Source organism: Nylanderia fulva, unplaced genomic scaffold (genome assembly GCF_048542155.1).
Source record: "Nylanderia fulva isolate GAGA-0341 unplaced genomic scaffold, ASM4854215v1 Scaffold11, whole genome shotgun sequence".
NCBI lineage: Eukaryota > Metazoa > Arthropoda > Insecta > Hymenoptera > Formicidae > Nylanderia > Nylanderia fulva.
Genome location: NW_028189302.1, coordinates 5,663,839 through 5,685,754, shown reverse-complemented (window position 1 = coordinate 5,685,754; position 21,916 = coordinate 5,663,839). Strand labels below are relative to the sequence as shown.

The following is a 21,916-nucleotide window of genomic DNA, read 5'->3' as shown; positions in this document are numbered from 1 at the left end:
TTTTAAGCTTTATTATTATTTAGTTATATACACATATTTTTAACATAATCATCGAATTTCTTTCTTATTGTCAACAGCTGTTTTAGGCAAATATATATTTTACACTTTATCTTTAAACTGCTGTATATTATCAAACGTTGCAACGCAATATCGAACGTTATCTATAATTACGTATTCTAAATTACTTATTTATATATTAGTATAGAGTATAGAAGACAGTATAACTACTATTATTAATAACGTAAAAAATATTTACAACGTTTCATAATGTTTGCATTTTCAAATAAACAAATTAATTTATTGTTCAAATTTCATATTATATTAAAAAGTTCAAAAAATCGTAAAACATTAATTGTCAACGAAATTTTAAATTAAGGAAAAAATATATTCAAGTGCATTTTTAAACAAGTAGTTAAAGTACATAAAATTTACATCGAAATTTAATACATATTATTAATATGTCTACATATTACTAATATCAACATATATTTATTTTATTATATTTCACGCAATCCAATTAATCCGGTCCAAAAATATATCAATTCTGTGACTTCAAGAAAAGCCACTATTTATTAAAATGGTAATAATAACACAACCAACAAGTTGCAATTTTAATATACATCCATAAAGTAAAACGTAAACAAAAATAATCAATGGACGATATGCTCTAGATAAATTAAAATAAGTAATGGATATAATATATTCCATATGAATATCATCTTCTACATACTTTAAAAATTCTCACGAAAATTTATATTTAAATTTATTTCTTTATAGTTTATCTATACAAAACTATATCCATAAATTAGTTATGATAATATAAAAAGTTCATTGTTATAGATCAATATATATCTCGTGTGATGTATTTTACATTCTATGTCTTATAATCAAATAGTATTTATAAATAGTTATTATAAATTATAATTACCGAAAAACAATAATTATTTTATAAGTTGACTGTACTATCAAACTGCGTTGCAGCGTTTGTATGTATGTATATCTCAGTATACATATAATACATGTAGTGTACAATATAGCTTATCTAATCAATTAATTCTTCTCGGTGTTATGCATTTGCAAAGACATTTTGTGAATTTATAAGATATATTTTCTGCAATTCATTGCCACTTTTGTTTTTCGAACATCTCCTTACAATGACACTTTATCATTTGATACAACTTGTACTACGACATATATTATTTCCAGTCATCGTGACAAGTTGGTAGAATAACTGCTAGAATAACTGCGGATGTGCAAGCTGCTGCAATTATAAATTGCGTAACCACTGCAATTAGGTACGTCATATTAACCGATTATTTGTTGTCCATTATTAATGTGCGAATCGTATAAAACATACATTTCAACTATATCGTACAAATAATCATAACATTTTAAAAAATCATTTCATATCCTTCTTGTGAAAAGTCATTTCGAAATGTACGTATATGTATGTATGTATGTACAAACTCCGTCTTTAGAAACAAGTGAATAGTCTCAATTTTCCTATTTCATCAAATGCGTTCATTTGCAATAATCAATCATTTGTTGACGAAAAAAGTGTGATACATCGAAACGAATTTTATCCAAGTCATGCAATTATTTTGCTAGTGTATATAAACATGTGTGATAAATAATAACGTTATATCAGCTTGATGCATTCGTGATTCCGAAGAATTGTTACAAAACAGAAAAATATTGTAAGTGCTAAGAAAAATATTCACGCTGTTGAATCTTCTTCATTTAAGTAATAGTTCGCTTTAACAAAAAATATCTTTTTGACAATATGCTAAGAACTCTTAAAAAATTTTTTAAATATTCATTATTATAAACTAAAAACAAGAAAATATTTTCTTTCGCATAATATTATAAAATCCTATACCATATAAGTCTGATTTATTGTTAGTTTTCCTTGACTCTTTAAAATAATATCATACTTTGAGCGCTATACAAAATTATTTAATTTTTTATTTGAATAACTTGTCAATATTTGTTTAGTATTCTTCCAGAAAGGAAATTTTTATACACCAATTTATATTTTAAATTTAGCACTATATGTATGTGCATCAAATATGCTTATGTATGAGATCTCTCGAACATACTTTCTTTGATATCGGTATAATCAACTTAAATTCAGTTATCTTAAATATGTTTTCGTTAAATATGTATTTGATTTATCGTGAACCTCTTTTTAAATTTTTATTTCTTAAAACAAGCTTCTTCTGATGAAATATTGTTCTTTCTATTTTAGCAAACGTCTCTTGAGATAATTAATCGACAGCTGCAATACAATGGAACCTTTTGAAATATTGTGCGGCATTGCTGCGATATGTCTCGCTGTTTATTATTATTTGACATCAAACTATGACTTTTGGAAATCACGTGGCGTTCGCGGTCCGAAACCGTTACCGGGTTTCGGTAATTTCAAAGATGTCATATTCAATAAAAAATTCACTGGTGACTATTTGAGGGATATATATAACGAGTACAAAGATGAAGACATGATTGGAATATTTGCTAGAAAAACCCCAATCCTTCTTGTAAAAAATCCAGAATTAATTAAAAATATACTCATTAAAGATTTTTCCAATTTCGCAAACAGAGGACGTCCTGTTAATGCAAAAGTTAGTGTAAAAATATGTTAAACTTTTAGTATACGTGATAATTTTTCCCTCAATAAACAGAATTATTAAATATCTTTATATTATAGGTAAATTGCGTTTTTTCTGTCAATTTTATGTAATCTAGCAAGAATGTTTTTAAATTTCAAAAGCTTAATTATAATTATGCTAATAATAATTACTTTATTATATCTTTTCATTATATTGCAGGCTGCTCCATTGTCGCAAAATCTTGCTAGCTTGGAACATGAACGATGGCGACCTTTAAGGACAAGATTGTCGCCCGTTTTTACATCCGGTAAATTAAAGGAGATGTTCTCTTTAATGTCGGAATGCGCCGATCATCTTGAACAATATATAGATAAACTAATTGACAAGAACGAACCGGTAGAATGTCGCGAATTGACAGCCAAATTCACGACCGATGTAATCGGTACATGCGCTTTTGGCCTAGAGATGAATGCTCTATCGGATGAAGACAGCGAATTTCGCAGGATGGGAAGATTAATTTTCGCGCCAAGCTGGAAAACTTATTTACGTTCAACAATAACAGAATTCATGCCACGGCTGTACGGAGTGATCCATTATCTTCTACCACACTCTGAGATAACCACATTTTTTACACGCGTTGTTAGAGATACTATGAAATATAGAGAAACGAATAATGTCATTAGGCACGATTTCATTGATATTCTGCGCGAATTAAAAAAACATCCAGATAAAGTAGGCAATATCAGTAAGTGACGATTTTCTTTTTGAATATATTCTCTATCAAACATAATGTTTTTAAAAGAAAAAGTTAATAAATTTGTACGTATAGAATATATATTAGTTTACTATATGTACATTAATCCTAAAGCAGATAGATAATTCACATAATTTTTAATATTTTACAAAAACAGATATTATTCGTATAAAGAAAATATCACATTTCAGAATTAACCGAAAGTTTAATAACTTCTCAAGCATTTGTATTTTTCGTTGCTGGCTTTGAAACTTCATCGACGACCATAAGCAATGCACTCTATGAATTGGCATTAAATCAAGATATACAGGACAAATTACGTGCGGAAATTGACGAAGAGTACATTAAGAACGGTAGCAATTTAATATATGAGAACGTAAAGAAGATGAATTACTTGGACAAAGTTTTCAAAGGTACGTCATTCGCAAAAAAAAAAAAAATATATATATATATATATATATATATATATGAATAAAAAAAAGCTTTGCTGTTGTTTATCAGCGTCATTAGAATTTCAATAGTGTAATTGCTGATAAATTAATTCTAATAATATATACACATGTATTTCTAAATAATTTGTATTTTTTACATAGACTCATATATAATGCAGCATAATTAATTCTTCCTTTCATTGTTTTTAACATATATATAGAGACTTTACGGAAATATCCGCCAGGGACAGTTCTTAGAAGACAATCAATATCAAGTTATACTTTCGAGGGTACTAATGTTAGTATACCAAAAGATCAAACGGTATGGATTCCGATTTTCGCTATTCATCGGGATTCGAATATTTATCCGAAGCCAGATATTTTTGATCCAGACAGATTTGCTGACGAAGTAGTGCAAACCAGGCATGCGATGCATTATCTACCTTTTGGTGATGGACCAAGAAATTGCATTGGTAAAATGAAATGTGTAGATTAAATTTCTTCAAATGTTGTTCGTTCTGCTTTTAAAGGAAAAATTATATTAATATGTAAATTTTCTTGTAATACTTATTTAATTATTTTTCAGGTGCTCGATTCGCCATTCATCAGACAAAGATTGGTCTTATAAAGATACTACGAAGCTATAAAGTTGAAACTTGTGATAAAACGCAAATACCCTACGTAATTGATCCTAATGCGATTTTATTAGCTCCAAAGGGTGGAATACATTTGAAAATAACAAAAATCAATCGTACTTACAATTAGTTGAAATTTTGTTATTTCTCTTAGGAAGCATGCGTGGAGAAATGTAATTTAGTGATTTTTAATTATAATTAATTGTTATTATAACAATTATGTTAATTGTTAAAATAATCTATGTCAATAATATTTTAAATTTAGAAAAACGCAATAATAAAGTGCATTTTGTAATCAAGTATAGTTAAAGTACATATCAAAATTGAATACATACTATATCAATATTTATGTTATTATATCAATTCAGAAGATTCTGATAAGCTTAGAGAAAAAGAGAAAAAAGGAAGGGTAGATAAAAATTATTTAATACAAATATTCAATACGATATATACTTTTCAGATATAGATTAAAATATTGCACCGATACGTAAAACTAATTTTTAATTATAATTAATCAAAAAGACTCTGATATACATAATTAACAAATTAAAGTTTAAATAAAGAAATATTTTATAACAAAATTGTGACTAATTTTTGCACTTCTTATTAGCCTGTATCCAGTTTGATCTTCATTAATATTCAATTAATAGAATTTTATAGAATGTAAATTGTATAAATTGATAAATTTATTTTTTGTTTAGTAATTTAGTATATTCTTATCTTATGAATAATTTCTTGCCGGAAGAATTAGACATTTTTTTAAGCACACGACTTAACGAAATTTTGAGAAAATACAAAATAAATGTTTGCTAGAGAGTTTATCTATATATCTATATACTGTTTCCATTCTGTGACTTCAAGAAAAGCCACTACTTTTTAAATGATAAAAATAACACAAACATCAAGTTATAATTCTAATATACATCCATAAAGTAAAATGTAAACAAAATAATCACTGGAGGATATGCTCTGAATTAATAAATTCAAATAATAGATGTAATGTAATCCATATGAATATCATAATCTTCACATATTAAATGTTCTGAAAAAATTTACCAAAATTTACATTTAAAATTGTTTTTATATAATTTATCTATACAAAACACAATCCAATAAAATAGATGTTATAAATAGATATAAATTATAATTACCAAAAAATGATAATTATATATTATAAGTAATGACTGTACTAACAAATTGCGTTGCAGCGTTTGTACGTATGCCTCATTGTCAGTATACAGATAGTATATGTAATGTACAGTATGACTATAAAAACAGATGATCTAATCAATTAATTTTTTTCATTATTATTATTTACAAAGTCATACATTTGAACATTTTTGCGCTGAAGATGTATCTTAAAGATGTATTTTGCGCAATTCATCGTGACTCAGGTTGCTCGGACATCTAATATGGTAATGCATATGTCACATATTAATCGCTTATTCGAATGCTGTCCTTCGTAAGTCTTGCGAAGTGCGTAAAACATTCACATCGTATATCGTATGAATAATTATAATATTTTTAAAGATAATTTTATCTTCGTATCTTTTTTCAAAGGAATCATTTCGAAATGTACTTGTATTCCCTTCTTGAAGAGAGGAGAATGTCCTCAATTCTCCGTATTTCACGCTCCAATGCGATCATTTGCGAATGTATCATTTACTTGCGGACAAAAAAATGTGATTTATCAAGAGAAAATTTATCGTGAAGAGTGATGCAACACTTTTCCATTTGCTGAAATGCATACATACACAAAAGTGTAGTAAATAACAATGTCATATCATCCTGATGCATTAGTAGTTCCGAAGTGTTGCTGACAAACACCACATCTGATTTTATTACGTCGCGTTAATTTGAATTTCTAATAGTACGCAACAAGTTTCTATTCTGGAAGCATAATCTTGAAGCAGATGTTATAATTTCCAACTATACAGTGAGTGTTATTTGTTATATATTAATAATCTGTGCATATGTTAATAATCTTCGCAAACTTCTCTGCAAACCATCTGTCAATTTCAGCCGTATACTTTATCGCCTACTTTTTATCTCCATTTCCTTAATAATATATTAATAAATACACAGATCTAAAGCTTTCTTACATCTTCGTGATATACGTACTGTATTAATGCGAGGGAAACATTTTTTGTTTGTTTGATTTTAATGTCTTGAAAGATATATCTAATTAGCTTCAATTATAAATTGATAATTTTAATTAATTAGTAAATTTGATTGCGTATTAATTAATTGGTAAATTTGAAATGCGTATGAAAATATTTTCTTTAATTAAATTGTAATCGGGTATATAGAAACGAGTAATCATGTACGAGAGAAATGATAAGATTATACATTCATAAATATCATAAATTAAAATTTTATTTTATGACTGGTTACTAAATTACAGTAATAAGATCTAAAAAAAAGATAATTTGCATAACATCATAATTTGCGCAATATGAATAAGTTGTGTGTCATTTTATATCTCAGTAATCTGTAAACATTTGCTTAGTATTCTTTCTGAAAGAAAGTTTTTATATTTCGATCAGTATTTTCGATTTCGACTGTATGCATGTACTTATATCTATGTAAGCAATCTTTCTATCAATTAGATATCGATAAAATCTGCCTAAATTTAAATATCATAAATGTATATTTCGTCAAATATATATTTTTATCAAACTTTTTTATGAAATTTTTAACTTCTTAAAACACACTATTTTTAAATTTGTTTTATTCATTTTTCAGCAAACGTTGCTCGAGATAATTGATCAACAGCTACAGGATATAATGGGGCCTTTTGAAATATTGTGCGGCATTGCTGCAATATGTCTCGCTATGTATTATTACTTGACATCGACCTACGATTTTTGGAAATCACGTGGCATTCGCGGTCCAGAACCGATACCAGTTTTCGGTAATTTTAAAGATGTTATGTTTAATAAAAAATTTGCTGGTGAATACTTGATGGATATGTATAAAGAGTACAAAGATGAATCCATGATTGGAATATTCGCTAGAAAAACACCAATTCTTATTGTAAAAGATCCTGAGTTAGTTAAAGATATTCTCATCAAAGATTTCTCCAAATTCGCCGACAGAGGACTTACTGTTAGTGAAAAAGCAAGTATAAAAATATTTTAAACTTATATTATAATACTCAAACTATATAAATGGGTTTCGATAACTTTGATATTTTTCTCTCCAATAATCGGAATTATTAAAAATCGTAACATTATAGTAATAAAATAAGTTTCTTCATTTAATCTCGTGTCACCTAAAAAAATGTTTTTTAATTTCGAAAACTTATTCAATTATAATTGTTTTTTACTATATTGCAGACTGATCCATTATCGCAACATCTTTTCGCTTTGGAGCCTAAAAGATGGCGACCTTTAAGAACAAGATTGTCGCCCGTTTTTACATCCGGTAAATTAAAGGAGATGTTCTCTTTAATGTCGGAATGCGCCGATCATCTTGAACAATATATAGATAAAATAGTGAAAAAAAACGAGCCGATAGAATGTCGCGAATTGACGGCCAAATACACGACCGATGTAATCGGTAATTGCGTTTTCGGCATTGAGATGAACGCTTTGTCGGACGAAGACAGCGAATTTCGCAGGATGGGAAGATTAATTTTCACACCAACGTGGAAGAATATTCTACGATTAAGAATAAGAGAAAGCATGCCACGGATCTACGACATGTTAAGTTATATCATACCACAATCAGAAGTCACCAAATTTTTCATACGTGTCGTTGTAGATAGCATGAACTATAGAGAAACGAATAATGTCATTAGACATGATTTCATTGATCTACTTCGTGAATTAAAAAAACATCCTGAGAAAGTGGGTGATATCAGTAAGTAACTATTATAAATATTTCTTATCATACAAATATTTTTGAGACGGAAATGTTTATGAATTTGTGCGTATACAAGATATATTAGTTCATAATTAATCATTAGCTATAGATTATGCATATAATTTTTAATATTTAACAAAAAAATACCACATGGTAATAAAAATAATATAAGAAAATATCACATTTCAGAATTAACCGAAAGCTTGATAGCTTCTCAAGCATTCGTGTTTTTCCTGGCCGGCTTTGAAACTTCATCAACGACCATAAGCCATGCACTCTATGAATTGGCAATAAATCAAGATGTACAAGACAAATTACGTGAGGAAATTGACGAAGAGTACACTAAAAATGGTAGCAATTTAATATACGAGAACATAAAGAAGATGAATTACTTGGATAAAGTTTTTAACGGTACGATATTCAAAGAAAAAAGTTAATGAAAAAGAAAAATATATGTTGTTGATTTTCAACATCATTAGAATATCAAGTTTTATTGTTAACTTTTAATATATTAATTTATATTACTTAAATTTCACAAATAACTTCAAATAGTTATATCTCTTACATTTTTTTAATATGTAGAAACATTACGAAAATATCCGCCAGTGACATTTCTTATGAGACAAACGACGTCAAGTTACACTTTCGAGGGTACCACAGTTAATATACCAAAAGACCAAAAAGTATGGATTCCGATTTTTGCGATTCAACGGGATCCGAATATTTATCCGAAGCCAGATATTTTTGATCCAGAAAGATTTACTGAAGAAGCAATGCAAACCAGGAATGCGATGCATTTTCTACCTTTTGGTGATGGACCAAGAAATTGCATCGGTAAGTGAAATGTGAAGATTTATTTTCTTTAAAATTCTGTTCGTTTTGCTTTAAAAAAAATTATTTTAATTGAAAAACTTCTTGTAATAATTGTATAATAATTTCTTTTCAGGTTCTCGCTTTGCTATTTATCAGACCAAGATTGGTCTTATAAAAATACTACGAAATTTTAAAGTCGAAACTTGTAATAAAACACAAATACCCTACGTGATTGATCCTAAAGCGTTTCTATTAGCTCCAAAGGATGGAATATATTTGAAAATAATTAAAGTTAATCGAACTTAATTTAAATTTTGTCATTTGTTTCAAAAATCATATGTAACAATGTAATTATTTTAAATTTACGTTATTACGTTTGTAAAATACATATATTGTATAAATTGTTTAAGTTTAAATTATTTCACTATTATAACAATGGACTAAAGATAAAATGTAATTATATTTAGCTAAGTAAAATGGACTACGTTAATTAATATAAATAAGTTTAATTATCAATTAATTGATATCATTTTTAACTTTATTATTATTTAGTTTTATAAATTTACTTTTAACATAATCTTTGAATTTCTTGTTCTTTATTAGCTGCAATTTTGGCCAAATAAATATTTTACACTTTATTTTTAAATCACTGTACATTATTAAACGTTGCAACACAATATCGAGAACGTTATCTATAATTATATATTTTAAATTAATTATAAATTTATAAATTAGCATAGAATATAAAAGACAGTATAAGTACTATTATTAATAACGTAAAAAATATTTACGTTTCTCCTTCTTGTGATGTATATATTATTTATTTCTTTAGCGAAGATATACCTTTCAGATATAGATTAAAATATTGCATCGATATATAAAACTAATTTTTAATTATAATAAATCAAAAAGACTTTGATATACAAAATTAACAAATTAAAATTTAAATAAAGAAATATTTTATAACAAAATTGTGACTAATTTTTGCACTTCGTATTAACCTGTATCCAGGCTGAATTTCATATTAATATTTAATTAATAGAATTTTATAGAATGTAAATTGTATAACTTGCTAAATTTATTCTTTGTTTAGAAATTTAGTATATTTTTATCTTACGAATAATTTCTTGCCGGAAACATTAAACATTCTTCAAAGTACACGACTTAACGGAAGTTTGAGAAAATACAAAATAAATGTTTGCTAGAGTTTTATCTATATATCTATAAATTGTTTCCATTCTGTGACTTCAAGAAAAGCCACCATTTCTTAAAATCATAGAAATAACACACACAATAAGTTACAATTCTAATATACATCTATAAAGTGAAATGTAAACAAAATAATCACACTGGATGATATGCTCTAACACTAGATTAATAAATTCAAACAATGGATGTAATGTAATCCATATATAAATATCATTCTTTTCACACATTAAAAATTCTGAAAAAATTGATCAAAATTTATATTTAATGTTTTTCTTTTATTTTTATTCATACAAAACAAAATCCATAATTTAGTTAAAATAATGTAAAAAGTTCATTTTAATTCAATATATCCAATATAATGTATTTTATATTCTATATTTTAGAATCAAATAAATATTATAAATAAATATTAAATTATATAATTACAGAAAATAATTATTTTATGAGTTAATTTTACTAACCCAATGCGTTGCAGCGTTTGTACGTATCAGTATATAGTATATGTAATATACAGGATGTTTCCGATACATACACATCATTATGTCGGGTTGCCGAAAATATTTTTTAGGAAAATTTTAGTAAAATTTGATTAATAAATTTTATCTATCTTATTTTATCTATATTATTAAATTATATTTTATCTATATTACCCAATTTCACAAGTGTTCACTCTGTATATATAAAACAATAAAGTCGACTTCCTTTCTCATAAAGCATGCCCCTGTCGGTAAGCATAGGCAACCCGACATAATGATGTGTATGTATCGGAAACACCCTGTACAGTATGACTAAAAACAAGTTATCTAATCAATTAATTCTTCACGATATTATTATTTGCAAAGTCATGTATTCAAACATTTGAGATTGGAGATGAACCTCTTACAATTAGATATATTTTGCGCAATTTATTGTAACTCACGTTACTTCTAATGGTGGGCGCATAGCTTTATAATTTGTCCAATTTGGACAACGTATATTATCTCCTGTCACATCGTTGCGAGTTGGTTGACTGAGATAGCTGTGGGTGTATGAGCTGCTACAATTATCAATTACTATCGCATTCAAGTATGTCACATATTATTCGTTTAGTCGAGTGCTGTCCGCCATAAGGCTTGCGAAGCGCGTAAAACATTAATATCGTATATATCGTGTGAATAATTATAACATTTTGAAAGATAATTTTATCTTCATATTATTTTTGAAAGAAATTATTTCAAAATGTACTTCTTGTATTCCCTCCTTGAAGAGAGGAATGTTCTAAATTCTCGTATTTCACGGTCAAATGCGATCATTTGCGGATAGCATTTATTTGCGAACAAAGAAAATGTAATTTGTCGAGAGTTTTATCGACGAGTAAAAGGAGTTTTATGAGTGATACAACAATTTATCATTCACTGGTGCGTATACATACACAAACGTGTGATAAAAAACAACTTGATGCATCTTCTTAATTGCATTTTGATGCAGTCATATTAATTCATTTGTTGGTCCGAGATGTGGCTGGTGAACTGCTTCTGATTCTATTACGTCGCATTAATTTAAATTTATAATAATACGTAACAAGTTTTCATTCTTGAAGCAGATCCTTTAATTCCAAACTAAACAGTGAGTGTTATTTGTTATTATATTGTTAATAATCTGTATACACTCAAAAAAAGTTTGTTAAATAAACAAATATTTAGTTCAATTTGTTCAAATAAATCATTTATTTGAAACAAATAAATATTTATTTGTTTTAAAAAGAATTTTCTTATATCAAATAAATATTTTTTATATCAAATAAATATTTATTTGTTTCAAATAAATGATTTATTTGAACGTATATTAAACTAAATATTTGTTAATTTAACAAACTTTTTTCAGTGTATATATTAATATTCTTTGTAAATTTATCTTTACAAACTATCTGTCAACTTCTGCCATATATTTTATCGCCTACTTTAAGCGATTTTTGGCGTCATTCTGGTATAACAACCAATGTGTACCACAATCGAAATATACGATTCTCATTGGTTCGATACACATTCTAATATACATACGAGAATAACGCCAAAAATCAGCTTTTATCTCCACTTCGTTACTAATAAATACACAGCTCAATAGCTCTCTTACATCATCGTGATATACTGTATTAAAGTGAAGGAATGATTTCTTGTTTGTTTAATTTTAATGCATGTCTTAAAAAATAGCTTAAATCATAAAATGATAAATTTTTAATTATTTACCACAAGCATTTTCGGAAATTGTTTTTTTCCTTTCTTAGCAAACGTTGCTCGAGATAATTGGTGAAAAGCTGCAGGATACAATGGAACCTTATGAAATATTGTGCGGCATTGCTGCGATATGTCTCGCTATGTATTATTACTTGACATCGACCTACGACTTTTGGAAATCGCGTGGAGTTCGTGGTCCACAACCGATACTGGGTTTCGGTAATTTTAAAGATGTTATGTTTACTACAAAATCCATTGGTGACTACTCAACGGATATATATAACGAGTACAAAGATGAATCCATGATTGGAATATTCGCTAGAAAAACACCAATTCTTATTGTAAAAGATCCTGAGTTAATTAAGGATATTCTCATCAAAGATTTTTCTAAATTCGCCGACAGAGGATTTCCTGTTAGCGAAAAAGTATGTGTAAAAATGTTTTAAACTTATAATATTTGAATTATATAAGTGCAATTCGATAATTTTGATATTTTTCTTTCCCATAATCGGAATTATTGAAAATCGTAACATTAGTTATAAAATAAGTTTCTTTATTTAATTACGTGTAATCTAAAAATGTTCTTAAATCACGAAAACTTATTCGATAGTAATTGTTTTTATTATATTTCAGGCTGATCCATTGTCGCAACATCTTTTCGCTTTGGAGCCTAAAAGATGGCGACCTTTAAGAACAAGATTGTCGCCCGTTTTTACATCCGGTAAATTAAAGGACATGTTCTCTTTAATGTCGGAATGCGCCGATCATCTTGAACAATATATAGATAAAATAGTGAATAAGAACGAGCCGATAGAATGTCGCGAATTGACGGCCAAATATACGACCGATGTAATCGGTAATTGCGTTTTCGGTATTCAGATGAACGCTTTGTCGGACGAAGCGAATTTCGCAGAATGGGAAGATTAGCTTTCACACCAACGTGGAAAAATATTCTACGAATGAGAATAAGACAAATCATGCCACGATTCGACGAATTGTTAAGTTATATCATACCACAATCAGAAGTCACCAAATTTTTCATACGCGTTGTTATAGATACCATGAACTATAGAGAAACGAATAATGTTATTAGGCACGATTTCATTGATCTACTTCGTGAATTAAAAAAACATCCAGAGAAAGTGGGAGATATCAGTAAGTGACTACTATCCTCATGAATATTTCCTATTATATAAATATTTTATAGACAAAAACGTTTATGAATTTGTGCGTACACAAAATATATCAGTTTATTATTAATCATTAAATAGCTAGATTATACATATAATTTTTAATGACATGAAAATTTAATATTTCAGAACTGACCGAAAGCTTGATAGCCTCTCAAGCATTCGTGTTTTTCCTGGCCGGTTTTGAAACTTCGTCAACGACCATAAGCCATGCACTCTATGAATTGGCATTAAATCAAGATGTACAAGAGAAATTACGTAAGGAAATTGACGAAGAGTACACTAAGAATGGTAACAATTTAATATACGAGAATGTAAAGAAGATGAATTACTTGGACAAAGTTTTTAACGGTACGATATTCGAAGAAAAAAATTAATATAAAAGAAAAATATATGCTGTTTATTTTCAGCATTATTAGTATATCAAGTTTTGTTGTTGGTAAATTAATTTTTAATATATGAATTTAAATTAATATATTAATTTTTGAAATATATGAATAACTTATATTTCACAAGTAACTCTTGAAATAATTATATCTTATATTGTCGTTAATATGCAGAGACATTACGAAAATATCCACCAGTGACAATTTTTATGAGAAAATCAATGTCAAGTTATACTTTCGAGAATACCATAGTCAATATACCAAAAGATCAGAAGATATGGATTCCGATTTTTGCGATTCATCGGGATCCAAATATTTATCCAAAGCCAGATATATTTGATCCAGAAAGGTTTGCTGAAGAAGCAATGCAAACTAGACATCCGATGCATTTTCTACCTTTTGGTGATGGACCAAGAAATTGCATCGGTAAGTGAAATGTGTAGATATATTTTCTTCAAAATTCTGTTCGTTTTGCTTTTAAAGAAAAAAATATTTAAAATAAAAAACTTGTCTTGTAATAATTGTATAATTTTTTTCAGGTTCCCGTTTTGCTATTTATCAGACCAAGATTGGTCTTATAAAAATTCTACGAAATTTTAAAGTCGAAACTTGTGATAAAACGCAAATACCCTACGTAACTGATCCTAGAGCGTTTCTATTAGCTCCGAATGGTGGAATACATTTGAAAATAATTAAAATCAATCGAACTTAAATTTGATCATTTCTCTTAAAAAGCATGTGTAAAAAAATTAATTTAATTATTTTAAATTTACGTTTTTATACGCTCGACATACAATATATAAACTGTTTAACTTTAAATTATTTCACGATTATAACAATGACCAAAAATAAAATATAATTATATTTAGCTAAAAAATAGTCTATGCTAATTAATAAATAAGTTTAATTATTAATTAATTGATATCATTTTTAACTTTATTATTTAGTTTTATAAATTTATTTTTAACATAATCCGCAAATTTCTTTCTCTTTATTAGCAGCGATTTTGATCAAATACATATTTTACACTTTATCTTTAAACTGTTGTATATATTGTTAAACGTGGCAACGCAATATCGAATGTTAATACTCTCTACATTAATAAATATAAATAATGGATATAATATAATCCACATGAATATCATACTCTTCACATATAAATAATTCTGAAAAAATGTATCAAAATTTTTATTTGAAGTTATTTTTTTTTTAAAGTTGATCTACATATACAAAATAATATCCATAATTTAGTTACGATAATGTAAAAAGTTAATTGTTAATTCAATATATCTAATAGAATGTATTTTATATATTCTATCTTACAATCACAAATAGTTATTATAAATAGATATTATAAATTCCCAGATAGCCACAGTAATTATTATGACATCATTTTGATCATTTTATAATTATCGAAAAACGATAATTACCTTATGAGTTAATTTTATTAACAAATTGCGTTGCAGTGTTTATACGTATCGGCATATAGTGCATGTAATGTACAGTATGACTAAAAACAGGTTATCTAATCAATTAATTCTTCTCGATATTATTTTTTGCAAAGTCATGTATTTGAACATTTGGAGCTGCAGATGAATCTCTTAGATATATTTTGCGCAATTCATCGTGACTCAAGTTGCTCGGACATCTAATATGGTAGTGCATATGCTTTATAATTTGATCCAACTTGGACCACGACGTATTACTTCCAGACACATCGTTGCAAGCTGATCGACTAGGATAGCTGCGTATGTGTGAGTTGCTGCAATTATCAATTACTATTGCATTCAAGTACGTCACATATTTGTCGTTTATTCGAATGCGGTTCGTAAGGCTTGTGAAACGCGTAAAACATTCATATCGTATATATCGCGTATATAAATAATTATAACATTTTCAAAGATAAATTTTTCTTTGTTTTCTTTTTGAAAGAAATAATGTACTTGTATTTCCTCCTTGAAGAGAGGAGACTGTCCTCAATTCTCGTATATCTCACGGTCCTCAGTTTCACAGTCAAGTGCGATCACATGCGGATAAAAAAAACGTGATTGGTCGAGAGGAATTTTATCGTAAAGAGTGATTCAACACTTTTCCATTCGTTCATGTATATACATACACAAACATGTCATAAACAACATCATATCATCTTGCTGTATTTGTAGTTCCGAGGTGTTGCTGGTGAACGTCACATCTGATTTTATTATGTCGCGTTAACTAGAATTTATAATAGTACGCATCAAGTTTTTGTTCTTAACGCATAATCTTGAAACAAATCATTTAATTCCAAACTATACAGTGAGTGTTATTTGTTATATGTTAATAATCTGTGTATATACTTATTAATAATCTTTGCAAACTTCTCTCTGCAAATCTATCAACTTCTGCCGTATACTTTATCGCCTACTTTATCTCCACTTTATTATTAATAAATACACAACTCAAGAGCTTTCTTCCATCTTCGTGATATACTGTATTAAGATGAAGGAATGATTTCTTGTTCGTTTGATTTTAATGTCTTGCAAGATTTATCTAGGTAGCTTCAATGGTAAATTTGATTCAAATGCGTATGAAAATATTTTCTTTAATTAAATTGTAATCGGGTATATAAAAACAAGTAATCATGCACGAGAGAAATGGTAAGATTGTACATTCATAAACATCATAAAATTTTATTTCATGACTGGTTGCTAAATTACATTGATAAGATCCAAAAGAAAGATAATTTGCGCGATATGAATAAGATGTGTGTCATTTTATATCTCAGTAATCTGTAAACATTTGTTTAGTATTCTTTCTGAAAGAAAGTTTTTATATTTCGATCAGTATTTCAATTTCGACTATATGCATGTACATATATAAATGTAAGGAATCTATCGATCTGTCAGATATCAATAAAATCTGCCTAAATTTAAATATCATAAATGTATATTTCGTCAAATATATATTTTTATCAAACTTTTTTATTAAATTTTTAACTTCTTAGAACACACTATTTTTAAATTTGTTTTATTCATTTTTCAGCAAACATTGCTCGAGATAATTGATCAACAGCTGCAAGATATAATGGGGCCTTTTGAAATATTGTGCGGCATTGCTGCAATATGTCTCGCTATGTATTATTATTTGACATCGACCTATGACTTTTGGAAATCACGTGGCATTCGCGGTCCACAACCGATACCGGGTTTCGGTAATTTTAAAGATGTCATGCTTAATACAAAATTCCTTGGTGACTACTTGAAGGATATGTATAACGAGTACAAAGATGAATCCATGTTTGGAATATTCGCTAGAAAAACACCAATTCTTATTGTAAAAGATCCTGAGTTAATTAAGGATATTCTCATCAAAGATTTTTCTAAATTCGCCGACAGAGGATTTCCTGTTAGCGAAAAAGTATGTGTAAAAATGTTTTAAACTTATAATATTTGAATTATATAAGTGCAATTCGATAACTTTGATATTTTTCTTTCCCATAATCGGAATTATTGAAAATCGTAACATTAGTTATAAAATAAGTTTTTTTATTTAATTACGTGTAATCTAAAAATGTTCTTAAATCACGAAAACTTATTCGATTGTAATTGTTTTTATTATATTTCAGGCTGATCCATTGTCGCAACATCTTTTCGCTTTGGAGCCTAAAAGATGGCGACCTTTAAGAACACGATTGTCGCCCGTTTTTACATCCGGTAAATTAAAAGAGATGTTCTCTTTAATGTCGGAATGCGCCGATCATCTTGAACAATATATAGATAAAATAGTGAAAAAGAACGAGCCGATAGAATGTCGCGAATTGACCGCCAAATACACGACCGATGTAATTGGTAATTGCGTTTTTGGCATTGAAATGAACGCTTTATCAGACGAAGAAAGCGAATTTCGCAAGATGGGAAGATTAGCTTTCACACCAACGTGGAGGAATATGCTACGAATAAGACTAAGACAACTCATGCCACGGTTCTACGAGTTGTTAAGTTATATCATACCACAATCAGAAGTCACCAAATTTTTCATACGCGTTGTTGTAGATACCATGAACTATAGAGAAACGAATAATGTTATTAGGCACGATTTCATTGATCTACTTCGTGAATTAAAAAAACATCCAGAGAAAGTGGGAGATATCAGTAAGTGACAATCATCTTTATGAATATTTTCTAGTTTACAAATGTTTTTAGTTGGACATGTTAAGAATTTGTGCGTAAAAACATAGTTTACTATTAATTATTAAGTAGCTAGATTATTCATATTTTTAATATTTGATAAGAAACAAAATAAAATCGTTAAAGGAAAATACTTCACTTTTCAGAAATGACCGAAAGCTTAATAGCTTCTCAAGCATTCGTATTTTTCCTGGCCGGCTTTGAAACTTCATCAACGACCATAAGTCATGCACTCTATGAATTGGCAATAAATCAAAATATACAAGACAAGTTACGTGAGGAAATTGACGAAGAGTACACTAAGAATGGTAGCAATTTAATATACGAAAACGTAAAGAAGATGAATTATTTGGACAAAGTTTTCAAAGGTACGATATTCAAAGCAAATGTTAATAAAAAAAGGTTTACTATTGTTCTTCAGCGCCATTAAAATATCAATAGTTATATTGCTATTAAATTAATTTTTAATATATATACATGCATTTATTTCAAAATAATTTATACTTTATACTGAATATTTATAAATAACTCTTCACAAATACATCTCTCTTTCACTATTCTTAATATATGTAGAGACTTTGCGAAAATATCCGCCAGCAACAGTTCTTATGAGACAAACGACAACAAGTTACACTTTTGAGGATACCACAGTTAATATACCGAAAGACCAAAAGGTATGGATTCCGATTTTCGCGATTCAACGGGATCCGAATATTTATCCGAAGCCAGATATATTTGATCCAGAAAGATTTACTGAAGAAGCAGAACGAACCAGGCATCCGATGCATTTTCTACCTTTTGGTGATGGACCAAGAAATTGCATCGGTAAGTGAAATGTGAAGATTTATTTTCTTCAAAATTCTGTTCGTTTTGCTTTAAAAAAAATTATTTTAATTGAAAAAGTTTTTTGTAATAATTGTATAATAATTTCTTTTCAGGTTCCCGCTTTGCTATTTATCAGACCAAGATTGGTCTTATAAAAATACTACGAAATTTTAAAGTCGAAACTTGTGATAAAACACAAATACCCTACGTGATTGATCCTAAAGCGTTTCTATTAGCTCCAAAGGATGGAATATATTTGAAAATAATTAAAGTTAATCGAACTTAATTTAAATTTTGTCACTTCTTTCAAAAATCATATGTAACAATGTAATTATTTTAAATTTACGTTATTACGTTTGTAAAATACATATATTGTATAAATTGTTTAATTTTAAGTTGGAATCATATCATTATTATAATGATATTATAATGATGATCAAATATAAAATGTAATTACATTTAACTAATTATATTTAGCTAAAAAATATAAAGTTTATTGTTATTGAAAATTATTGATAATTATATTTAAAATTTTGACAAAACTTTACGAAGAAAGTAAAAAAATAGAATAGAATCGAATAGTGAAAATACAAACAAATAGTAAAATAGCATGTGATTAAAAAATATATGTGACTAAAAATGTAATATATTTTTTCTGCAAAGAGCGTATAAAAATGGAAAGAATATACAATATGTGTTTTCTACATATATATTGCCTATATAAGACAAAATTAGTTGTATCCAATGTCCAAAATATGCAACAGAGATTGTTCAACATATTATCTAATAAAAATTATAAATTATAAATTTATAAATTTGTTAAATTTACAATGTAAATAAAATAATTACTAATACAAATATATTTTTTAGATTGATAAATTCAAATGATGAGAGAATATTATATAATCAGATAAATGTTGTATACAAATTGTTAAAAAATTTATAAATTTTTAATAAAATACATTTATATATTTTCATATTTTTATCTTATAAAATTGCTAATCTATATCTTATTATTTACATAATGCTATCGCATAATAACATAGTCATTTTCTTTTGAGTGTTTTGTGTCATCAGATTCAAATATATTAAAGCCTCTTAATTGAGGTGACATTGGAACATAATTATTGTCTGTAAAAGTAATCTTTTGGATACGTTCTTCAACATTGGAATTTTTTGAATAAGAATATTGTCCAACACTGATCCTGTTGTAAAAGAGAGAGAAACATAATCTTAAATTGTTTTAAAATCAATCTTACTTTATCGCCTTTCTCACAAGAAAAGCACCAAAAAAAATTTTGAACCTAAAATTTACAATCATACCTGTCTTCCTCTACATATGATTGTTGTCCCTGTCTCGGTGGTAATGCTGGAGGTTCCATTTGCAAATTGCATGAACTTTTATCTGTTTCCTTGTACATATTTGAAGTAGATGTTCTTTGTTTTAAAGAATATTTATTATCTGTAATTTCTTCATAAATTCCAGAAGTATTTGATATTCTATTATAGGAATCACCTTCGTCATTGTAGATTAGATTAGGTTCTAATTCATATATGTTCTCTTTGATATTTGTACAAGTTAATGACCTTAAACTATATTTTTCATATTATTTTCGAAATAATTGTTTACTATTACAAGTATAGTACTGTTATTTTTTTATATATATTAATACATACCAATTAGTTTCTGTGCTAAGAACAGGAAGTGATGTATTCTTTTGTAAATGTGAAAGAGAATTATTAATATTATAATGCTGCTTCACTGTTTCAAGATTTTCTTCATTAAAATTCAAAGATTTTTGTTTTGGACCACGACCCTGTGTCACTAAATCTTGTAATAATTTAATAGCATCAAGACAAAATATGTAAAGTTCTCCAACACCACAACGAAACTCTTTAGTGGTATGTACTACACAAATGCGCTTTACATCTTCTGGACGGCCTGCTGTCATTAAGTGAAATTGACTAAATTCTTTCCATTCAAAGGACTCAATTATTTCACCAGTACAAACATCTTTAATAAGAATTTCTGTATCGTTGGCAATCAAATCTCCGTATAAACCTTTTATAAATTAAATAAAAAATTAAATCAATATAAACTTTATAATCGACAGAGAAAGCAGTTGTAAGTATACTAAAAATTTTACTTACCAGTTAAACCTGATGCTTTGGAGTGTGCATTATCAACTATGGACACGCTATAAGACTTCTCTATACAGTGATGTCTTCTAGGCTTCAACAAGTGTCTAATATTTGCCATCCAATGCTGCGTTTCAGTTTCTGAATTAGTGGACAACAGTAAGGACTTTTTATCTGTCGCTAATGATACAGCGAACGCATATTGCTTCGTTTTAGAACGAATACGATGTATAATCGCATTCGAGGGAATTATAATGCAATTTCCCTTTTCACTTTGTTTCGCAAAGTCGCTGAATCTAGTGTCAAACTGTATTTGCACGAGGCCGGATTTTAATTTCTTTACGGAGCACCACAATCGTTTCCAAACCTTTGACATCATCAAAGTCTTCTTCCTCACTCTCTGCGCGATGTATCTATTTCCCATCGATTTCACATATAGAAATCCGCAAATTTCCATCTTACATGTATCCATTTTCTACGAATAAATGTCGAAAAATAAGAAGATAACTCTTTGCGACGAGAACGCGCAAATATCTCACTTTTTAGATAATTTTAATGTATATTATGAATGTAAATAATTGTTCTGAGATATATCGAGAAAAAATCAAACAAACAAAAAGAGGGAACACTACGCCATATTGTTGATTTAAAAAGCACGTTCACATTTTTTGAAGTGCGT

The 21,916-nt window shown here is 27.8% G+C and overlaps 5 protein-coding genes across 7 annotated transcripts; 4 read left to right on the top strand and 1 right to left on the bottom strand.

Moving 5' to 3' along the window:
• The first annotated feature begins 1,112 nt into the window (after positions 1 to 1,112).
• Positions 1,113 to 5,010, top strand: LOC114943700 (putative cytochrome P450 6a13). Its single transcript, XM_029319389.2, has 6 exons — positions 1,113 to 1,295; positions 2,249 to 2,621; positions 2,829 to 3,354; positions 3,555 to 3,776; positions 4,016 to 4,267; positions 4,381 to 5,010. Exons 2-6 carry the CDS (start codon positions 2,289 to 2,291, stop codon positions 4,557 to 4,559), a joined length of 1,512 nt encoding a protein of 503 aa, XP_029175222.2. The 5' UTR covers positions 1,113 to 1,295; positions 2,249 to 2,288; the 3' UTR covers positions 4,560 to 5,010.
• A 1,193-nt stretch (positions 5,011 to 6,203) lies between these two features.
• LOC114943702 (cytochrome P450 6A1-like) lies at positions 6,204 to 9,513 on the top strand. Its single transcript, XM_029319392.2, has 6 exons — positions 6,204 to 6,365; positions 7,175 to 7,549; positions 7,768 to 8,293; positions 8,486 to 8,707; positions 8,879 to 9,130; positions 9,243 to 9,513. Exons 2-6 carry the CDS (start codon positions 7,217 to 7,219, stop codon positions 9,413 to 9,415), a joined length of 1,506 nt encoding a protein of 501 aa, XP_029175225.1. The 5' UTR covers positions 6,204 to 6,365; positions 7,175 to 7,216; the 3' UTR covers positions 9,416 to 9,513.
• Positions 9,514 to 11,390: 1,877 nt separating this feature from the next.
• LOC114943712 (putative cytochrome P450 6a13) lies at positions 11,391 to 14,995 on the top strand. The gene is given in 7 exon segments (XM_029319400.2): positions 11,391 to 11,715; positions 12,582 to 12,956; positions 13,165 to 13,429; positions 13,432 to 13,686; positions 13,851 to 14,072; positions 14,282 to 14,533; positions 14,647 to 14,995. Coding segments are annotated over 7 exon segments (1,572 nt in total). The 5' UTR covers positions 11,391 to 11,685; the 3' UTR covers positions 14,820 to 14,995.
• A 684-nt stretch (positions 14,996 to 15,679) lies between these two features.
• LOC146724971 (putative cytochrome P450 6a13) lies at positions 15,680 to 19,956 on the top strand. 3 transcript variants are annotated; one of them, XM_085487550.1, is made up of 6 exons: positions 15,680 to 15,861; positions 17,129 to 17,503; positions 17,712 to 18,237; positions 18,420 to 18,641; positions 18,847 to 19,098; positions 19,212 to 19,956. In XM_085487550.1, the coding sequence occupies exons 2-6, from the start codon at positions 17,171 to 17,173 to the stop codon at positions 19,382 to 19,384; spliced, it is 1,506 nt and encodes a 501-aa protein (XP_085343676.1). In that variant the 5' UTR covers positions 15,680 to 15,861; positions 17,129 to 17,170; the 3' UTR covers positions 19,385 to 19,956. The 3 variants fall into 3 exon arrangements, with proteins under 3 accessions (XP_085343676.1, XP_085343678.1, XP_085343674.1); XM_085487552.1 differs by lacking the exon at positions 15,680 to 15,861 and adding an exon at positions 15,958 to 16,402; XM_085487548.1 differs by lacking the exon at positions 15,680 to 15,861 and adding an exon at positions 16,444 to 16,743.
• On the bottom strand, positions 19,763 to 21,896 carry LOC114943689 (uncharacterized). Its single transcript, XM_029319361.2, has 4 exons — positions 21,250 to 21,896; positions 20,776 to 21,160; positions 20,422 to 20,691; positions 19,763 to 20,303 (listed from the first exon to the last, which is right to left on the bottom strand). The coding sequence occupies exons 1-4, from the start codon at positions 21,707 to 21,709 to the stop codon at positions 20,126 to 20,128; spliced, it is 1,293 nt and encodes a 430-aa protein (XP_029175194.2). The 5' UTR covers positions 21,710 to 21,896; the 3' UTR covers positions 19,763 to 20,125.
• Between the last annotated feature and the right edge of the window lie 20 nt (positions 21,897 to 21,916).